Here is an 8,665-nt window from a genome sequence, read left to right on the forward strand (position 1 = left end):
AAAAAAAGCCCAGAATTATAAATTTAAATTTGAACACAACGTATACTCTAATCCTAATGACTCAATAAGTAATTACCATATACTTATAACAAAATATAACAGGTAATATTATATTATATAATATTATAATGAAAATAATAATTAATTGTTAATTGTATAAAATATAGATTGTAAATCAAATAATGTTTTCGTCCGATAATCCGATTTATAAGCAGTTTAATATAATACAACGGTACGGTCCAAATAATAATATTGAATATAAATATAAAAATATAACTCCAGGAATAAAATAATAATAATAATAATTTGAATTTAATTAATACAGCTGAGCCCGCGGAGCTACGGAGCACCAATAGCTACTCTCACGGAGTATAGTTTGAGAACCTTTATAAATTATAATATTCGTATCTATAATACTAATGAACTTCTTCGTAAGGGACCAGTAGGGCGATTCTCTAAACCATGACTAAATCTAAAATTTATTCAGTCACGACACTTTTAAGTCACCCAACATTTGGCGTCTTTTTAACTTTCCGATTCTGTAAGTTGATGACTTAGACGACTTAATATTCAACGTCTAAAAGTGTACAAGTGACTAAAATATTAAATGACTTAATTAGAATACGGTATTATTGTATATTTTACAATGTGGCCAACATAATTAATCGTAATTATTATAATCATAGAACAATATTATCGATAATAAATTGTAAACATAATTATCTTGAAATGCCGAGTGCTGATAATGCCGTATTAAAATACACCGTATAGTCTTGTACACTATAGGTAGTAGGTACAGTTGTAGGTATTAAATTGGTAATATTATAGTATTATGCTGTGTTTATTCATATTGTGTCTAGTTAATACAATAATACTTATATAGCTATAATATTCTTTCTAGTACCTAGGTATTTGGGTACCTATACATAAAATACTATATAATAATTTATATTTATACAGTATTTAATTTTAATTATTAGAGGCTTAGAGCCATTTGTTTTGTTTTTTTAGTGTTTGTTGTGTGAGTATATTGAAATATAGAGTATGTCTTCAAAAAAGTAAGTTAATTATGATATATTATAGAAGTTTTCACAGTTATTGCTCAGAAATAATTAGTAACTATACCAATATAACTTTCTATAATTTGAATTTGTTTTCATTTGTAAGTGTGGACAAAAAGAAAAAAAGAGGGTCTGACCAATTAGCTGCACTCATTAATTACATGAGTAATGATCCAACATTTGCCGCAGGAAAATTTAAAGATCCTCATAATGGAAAAAGGCAAATGGATGTTGAGTGGGCAGAATTAGCAGCCAATCTCAATGAAATGGGACCTCCTAAAACAGTTGAGCAGTGGAAAAAAGTAATAATAAATTCCTATATTATATCCTTTTTTTTATAATATCTAAGTAGGTATAGTATGTTTAGTATTTATCATTAGTCATTACCAATTAGCAATGATTAACAATTATTTATTTTCAAGATTAGTTATTTAATATTATAAATAATATAGTTAGCTAAAAATAATATAATATTCACCCATCTTTGGCCACCCATCTTCACGCATGTTAATATTCATGTTTTTATTTTTACATTATTTATTATGACTACAATATTACAAGTAGATATTAGTATAGTTAAAATATTTTACCATACTAGCATTACTTAATGTAAAGTAATTACCTATCTTGAATGTTTTTCTTTATTATGTGTCTATCACACTTATGTACTGAACATGTAGCAAAACCTATGAAGCATTAGAATATTTGAAGTTCAAAAGTAATAGAAAATAGTAAATACCTACACAAATTTTATTATTTCCAGTGTTGGCGTAATGAAAAATGTATGGCTCGTAAAGTTAATAGTGCTTGGAATAAGTATTTGAGCCAGACTGGGAATTCATCTTCTAATAAACCCCCTGAACCTAATGATCGCCATCAACTAATATTATCCACAATTGGTACTGAAACTTCCGTTGGTATTGGGGTAGGGGAGACTGGATTTGGTGAGGTATGCAATTATTCTTATGTTTCATTTATTACCTGCTAAATCTCTTTAATAATGCAATTTAAATATTGTTGATTAAGTTCAGCTATGTTCAAATGAATATTAATTATTAACATATTTGTTCTGTATTTATTACCTACCTAAAAGTTTAACCTATCTTAAAATGTGCTAAGTCAGACCTATACATTTCTTGAAAATTTCATAAATTATTGTTAGAAATAAAATTATTTTACAATAGTGCTTTAAAAATATAAGGATATTATTTTAAGTAATTTATGAATAAAATTTATATAAAATATTTGATACCTTCTATATTTTTAGTGTTCAAATACTGTAGATGAAGGAGAAGGGGATTTTGGTGGAGTTCTTATGGATGAAGAAACTAATGTAGCTGAAGGGATAGAGGATTTAGAAGTAACTATATTTTATTTTATCTTATATAAATATTTATTATTTGTTTTATATATTTTTTTAGGAAATAGCTGACACAGTGGTTTTAAACACATTTGGTTTTAAAGATGAAAGTATCACCTTTCCACAATTAACCACTCCACTGACACCGAAGGTAAAACCATCTCCTAAAGTTGATACATATAAAAACCTTGTTGAAGAAACTAATAGTACTCTAAAAGTAAGTTTAAGTTTATCTATGGTAAGTTATTCATTCAATGTATGTTAAATGATTTTTTAAGTGTAAAATAATTTTATTTTATAGTGGCAGCCAATGGGTAGTAGGCTTATTTGCAGTATTAATATTAATGATTTATTAAATTCAAATTCAACACATTATATCTTACAATGATCGATCTAAAAGTATCTTATTTGAAGAGTAAAATTCTTTCGTACCACTTCTAACAGGGCCCTTTTTAAAATATAATTTTGCAACAAATTATTAAATCATAATCTTAAAACTTTTTTTTGTAAACTATTTTTCATCAGCCATTACTTCAATAGTAAATTTAAATTTTACTTACTGGTTGCTACTTGTTATCCTACCTAATTTACAAGCTAAACATAATTAATAGCAAGAATAATATGCTATGTTGTATTAAACATTTTATTATTTTTTTTCAAGACTATGACTGAAGCCATTCGTGAAAATACAGAGCAGATGGGGTCTGTTGTGCATGCAATCACCAGCATGAGTGATAATATTGCAAAGTTAACAAATGCGCTTACAGTAATATCTGCACAATTTGCTAATAATAATGCTATTAATAAAGGCTTAAAAGATTATTTTGTGTTTTTTTGGCTAACTGCTTAATACGTTTTTGGTTGCTTAACTTATTGTTTATTCGTACTTGTGCTTCTTTTTGCTTAAGATTAATGCATGGATAATGTATGTATGGTGTTGGGACATATAATTTTAATGTATCACTTCTGGGTTACTTGTAAGTTATAATTGTAAGTTATATTTAAACATTGCACTTAGAGTTTTAAAAATCTATTCCACTATAAATTACAACAGTTACAGCCTTTAGGTACCGAGGTAAGTACATATTTATTTTGTTGTTTATTATTTCTCTTGTTTTTTCTGTTTAATTAGTAATGCACGGAACCTGTGTTCTCTATTTAAAAATGTTTGGTGTTAAGACATATCATTTGAATGTATCACTTCCTAACCTAACCTACTAAACAACTTTCTTAGTAACTTACTTATAAGGATTGATGTTCAGGTAGGTAACCATTTATTGCAATATTTATATATTGCACTTACAGTTTTAGAAATCTATTCCACAATGAATTACAATAATAATTATAGCCTTTTGGTAAGTACATATTGATTTTGTAACTTATTTTATTGATTAAAGTAAACTATAGTTTTAAGAAATAATAATTATAATTCATAAAGTTATTGCAAAAAAGTCTAATGTATTATAATATTATATTTAATTGAAATATTGTTGCACAATTTGTTGTCTTACTACTCTTCCACTCTGTCTATCTTGAATATTTTGTTCGTCATGCCCCGCCAGTTCATTCTCATTATGTATGTCATCCACATTAAAATGTAAATACTCTTCGCGCATTCTGAAAAGTAAAAATTAACCATGCCAAATTCCAAATTAAACAAAAAAAATTAATTTAAGTATACTCGTGTATTGCCATATTATGTAAAATTGCACAACAATTTATAATAACTCCTGCTTTTTTTGGTTTATAGTGTAATACACGATCTTTTTTTAAACACCGCCACCTGCAGAAAATGGATGTACTCACAATATTATAATCTTTTTAATATTAATAAATACAAGTATCGACATACCTTCCTTTTAGAACTCCAAATACCCTTTCTATGTTATTTCTGACCAAACAGTGGTTTTTTGTATACCTATATTCGGGACTCCCTTCATTTGCGTGTAATATTGGTACCAACATATACGGCTCAGAGGCATAACCAGAATCACCTAGACAATAAATTATGAGTAGAATATCACGCCCATAGGCTATAAATATTAATTTGATAATAGTTTTAATTATTCGTCATAAGATACCTACCTAAAAGATAAAACTGTCCAATTCTATTGGTATACAATCTCTCCATTTCTGTACTTAAAGCACTAGATGCAAATACAAATTGATCGTGCACACTACCGGGGAATGCAAGAACGTTTAAAATTCGCATCTCAGAATCACACACCTTTTAAATATAAAAAGCAGGTAAGTGGATGTCGCTCTGCTGTACAGTAGGTTATAAGTGGGTCATTATATAATGGATTGTATTAAACTTGAATTCAATGATATAATATCATTGTATACGAAAAACGATTCTGAGCGGAGACGGTTTGACAGTCTGGATATTTTATATTGTTATTATTTATTATATCATGTAAGTTGAATAATTATTATAATATTATTATTTATTATATCATGTAAGTTGAATAATTATTATAATATTATAATTTTTTATTCGTTTCTATGGTGATAAACAAAGCGTTAGAAATTAAAATCCCATTTTTAGCGGCTTTTCGTTATTTTTCGGTTGTTTTTCCCTTGGCACTATTGATAAAATGACCTCTCTAAAGTACCATCTTGATCCAATTTGCTAAAAGATAAGGTACTATATGTTGAAATCGAAGCACTCCTTCTGGTAAAAATTTAGTATACAGGATATTAAAAAATAAACACCATTGTATAAACCACTAGCTTCCTCGCTCCGCTCATAATCTAACAATGAATGTAAAAAAATATAAATTATTAAGAAATATAATATTTTATAATACCATTTGAACATTCAAAGAATGAAACCCTTTAAAGTTTTTGTACGCTTCCTCGCGTTCATTAGGAGGGAATATGGCCACGTGTGTACAATCAATGCATCCTAATACGCCCGGATAAGTGGTTGTCCGTGCAAATCTAAACATATTGAATTAGGTAGGTATATAAATATAAAATACCCCCCCTCCTCTTTGGGATTTCTTTACAAAAATTGTTTTAATTAATTAATTTCACGATGTAGATAATACGGAGTAGAAATTTTGATTTCACCAACACATTAGCTTAATAATACTAAAACATTTCCAAAATAAAATATTCCTAAAAAATCACTTGGGAAGTAAGATACCGTAAGTACCACTACACAGAATTATTTAAAGAATCGGCCATCTTGGAGGCCAATGTCCGCATTAAATGCTGTAAAAATAAGACTCAAATCAAAGATAGGAAATTACCACACCTTATTGTCTACATCGTGAAATTAACTAAACATAAAAATTTAAAAAAACAGATTTTTTGACCATACCTTACAAATTAAGTTTGAACATTTTTAATTGAAAGTACCATAAATTTAAACATGGAAAACAAGCATTTTTATTTTTTAATACTGTAAATAAAAATTAATATTTTAATTATTTAAAGTTAAGATTAGCGGAGTGGAATGGCACAGTGGAAGTAATTACCCAGTATATGCCCTGCTCATATTATCAGCTTTAAATACTAAAAGGTTGGTAGCTAATTAACTTATAGGTACCTACTCTACTCGTCCGAAATTTTATTTTTATAAATAGAAATAATTTATATATTTCTTATAATTATTTATAAGTTGACAAAATAATACAATTGTTTCTTCTTATACAGCTGCAGCTATAGGTAGGTACTTTATTATTTCTTTACTTACCGATTAGAAATATTTGACCTTTCTGCTCGAGTTTTGGGGAAACTTATCCATCGACCGGCGTACATCGTTAAAAAACTTTCAGTGACACGTTGTATACAACGACTTACACTGGGTTGACTTATGGGAATTAAACAGTCGTGCCCAATACCTCGTTGATAAGAGCCGGAGGCCAAAAACTGAATTGTAGTTAGAACCTTTATTATAAAATAATTAATATTTATTATATTTTACTATTTTGTCATTTACCTTTAAGAAGACATCACACAAATACGTATTTTCCAATGTTAAAAATGTGCTTATGTAAAATATCAGAACACTCGCTCAATTTTGGTTTAAGATTGAAAATTCACATTATAAAACTGAAAAAATTCAACATTTTAAAGTTAACCTTGTAGGCATAGGCGCAACTAGACCTCTTAAACGTGGGGTGCAATATAATATTTTATATTTTAAAAACATATAATTGTTGGTATTTTTCTATAATAATGATAGTTAAACCTACAAAACAAGGAGTGCTAAATTAGAACTTAGGGGTGCTAAAGACACTTTTGCACTCCCCTAGTTGCGCCAATGCTTGTAGGGACTTTGCGAAATATTAATTCGTAAATAAGTTATAGTGACTGTAAATTATTTAAAAAATTAATTTTGAGTAATTAAACCGCTAATAAAGTTCACTCCAAATTGTTGTTTTATCGATGTCTTCTTAAAAGAATGACTCGACCTCTTGGTTATATTATTACACAATTTTGTTTGGTCAAAATGTATTTACGTTTAAACACTTTAAACAATAGTAATATGGTATATTATACTTACTTGTATTTCTACACTTAAACTATTTTTTCGAGATTTAGCTAAAACAGGCCGCAAATTTTCAATAATATCAAAAATCACATTCTTAGGTAAGCGATACAATTTTTTGAAATTAAAATCGCTCAAATCAAACGGATTATAACTGTCACGCAAAATTTTTTTGTGTAAAGTAAATCGTTGATGAGCCATTAGATTTACATATTCTTCAGCAATTAAAATGTGACCTAATAATGCCATAACCAATTTAAACACAAAACAGAAAAAAATTAATAAACTAAAGCTTAACAAACGAAGAAAAAAAGTGTTAACTGTATCAAATATGCAATGACAATCAAAACGAGAAAATATTTAATAAATAATCATATGTTTTACAATTTTAGTCGACTAAATCACAATTGGCGCCCTCCAATAGGGGCCAAATGATTAGTGACTTTTAGTCGCCACTTTCAGTCGGCTAAAATATCATTTTTAGTCATAGATTCTTAGAGAATCGCTAATTGTTCGTCATGACTAAATGTTTGACTAAATGATGTGTTTTAGTCACGGTAATGACTAAATCGTATGACTAAAACTTTAGAGAATCGCCCTACTGAAAAGCATGCTAAGTTTTCCCAATCCGCGTTATATTTTTTTTCATATTTTGAATAATTCACCATTTTAAAGTTTATTACAGTTTTACACAATAACACAGTTTTAACAAAAATAAAAAGTAAAAAATACTAAAAAAAAATTCAAAAATTGTGTGTATAGGTGTTTAAATGCAATACACAATAAGAACGCATAAATAATACTAATATAGTAATGGTATAACATTACCTATTATAGTTAAATATCACTTGCACTTTCTACAGATAACCAAAATATACCTTTTGCTTTTGAAATATAAATATAAAATATCACTGGCAATCCCAATATTCATAATACATAATATAGGTACAATATTATTATATATAATATAAAAATACCATTACAAACAATTGTACATTAATCTGTAATTCAACCAATTTACCAATACAAAAAACAAAGTATGACATTTTGGGCCTATGATTATTTAAAATAAATAATAATTTATAATATTATTTAAATTTATGCGGGAAATGTTGATATACCATCATATTATGCATAGAACCTTATATTTTAAACCGTGATTTATATCAATTATATTTATATATTAATTAAATTCATTATGTGGATTTATATATTAATAAAATTCATTATCAGATATTCAGGGTAAAAACCACAGGTACCACTGACTGCCAGTCATATCACTGTTTGCTCCGCCCATCAATTTAATTATCAATAATATTTAACCGTGATAATTATTTATGTTAAACTTGATATGGCTATAATCACGGCTATAGATAGTATGGTTACCCATCGACGTATGATTCTCATACTTGAAAAGTGTCTACCGAAATGAATCTCTATAATCAGTATTAAAGTTAAATTAAACAGCTGGAAACTTAAGCACTAGCGCTTATATGTCATAGTGGCTATCACGGAACTGCAATTTACATTTGAAAGGTAATTTCATTTAGAATCACTACAACAAATAAGCGCTAGAGCGTAAATTTCCAGCTGTTTAATACTGATAATGGAGATTCATTTCGGTAGACACTTTTCTAGATTCGATGGGCAACCATTCTATCTTTAATCGTGGCTATATATAGCCGAAAATATAATATTAAAGATCATAAAAAAAAAAAAAATATATTTATTTTACATCGCAAA

The 8,665-nt window shown here is 27.7% G+C and overlaps 3 protein-coding genes across 5 annotated transcripts; 1 reads left to right on the forward strand and 2 right to left on the reverse strand.

Moving 5' to 3' along the window:
- Positions 1-925: 925 nt before the first annotated feature.
- LOC100571575 lies at positions 926-3,802 on the forward strand. Of its 3 annotated transcripts, XM_003243142.4 has the most exons (6): positions 926-1,058; positions 1,168-1,363; positions 1,825-2,010; positions 2,329-2,421; positions 2,483-2,638; positions 3,083-3,748. In XM_003243142.4, the coding sequence occupies exons 1-6, from the start codon at positions 1,045-1,047 to the stop codon at positions 3,269-3,271; spliced, it is 834 nt and encodes a 277-aa protein (XP_003243190.1). In that variant the 5' UTR covers positions 926-1,044; the 3' UTR covers positions 3,272-3,748. The 3 variants fall into 3 exon arrangements, with proteins under 3 accessions (XP_003243190.1, XP_029348336.1, XP_029348335.1); XM_029492475.1 differs by having other exon boundaries at positions 939-1,363; positions 3,083-3,802; XM_029492476.1 differs by lacking the exon at positions 1,825-2,010 and having other exon boundaries at positions 926-1,363.
- Positions 3,803-4,082: 280 nt separating this feature from the next.
- Positions 4,083-4,650, reverse strand: LOC103308792 (putative nuclease HARBI1). Its single transcript, XM_029492477.1, has 3 exons — positions 4,507-4,650; positions 4,274-4,415; positions 4,083-4,204 (listed from the first exon to the last, which is right to left on the reverse strand). The coding sequence occupies exons 1-3, from the start codon at positions 4,631-4,633 to the stop codon at positions 4,093-4,095; spliced, it is 381 nt and encodes a 126-aa protein (XP_029348337.1). The 5' UTR covers positions 4,634-4,650; the 3' UTR covers positions 4,083-4,092.
- A 499-nt stretch (positions 4,651-5,149) lies between these two features.
- LOC103308791 (putative nuclease HARBI1) lies at positions 5,150-7,517 on the reverse strand. Its single transcript, XM_029492478.1, has 2 exons — positions 6,125-7,517; positions 5,150-5,364 (listed from the first exon to the last, which is right to left on the reverse strand). Exons 1-2 carry the CDS (start codon positions 6,187-6,189, stop codon positions 5,223-5,225), a joined length of 207 nt encoding a protein of 68 aa, XP_029348338.1. The 5' UTR covers positions 6,190-7,517; the 3' UTR covers positions 5,150-5,222.
- Between the last annotated feature and the right edge of the window lie 1,148 nt (positions 7,518-8,665).

This window comes from Acyrthosiphon pisum, unplaced genomic scaffold (genome assembly GCF_005508785.2).
Source record: "Acyrthosiphon pisum isolate AL4f unplaced genomic scaffold, pea_aphid_22Mar2018_4r6ur Scaffold_21562;HRSCAF=24267, whole genome shotgun sequence".
Taxonomy (NCBI): Eukaryota; Metazoa; Arthropoda; class Insecta; order Hemiptera; family Aphididae; genus Acyrthosiphon; species Acyrthosiphon pisum.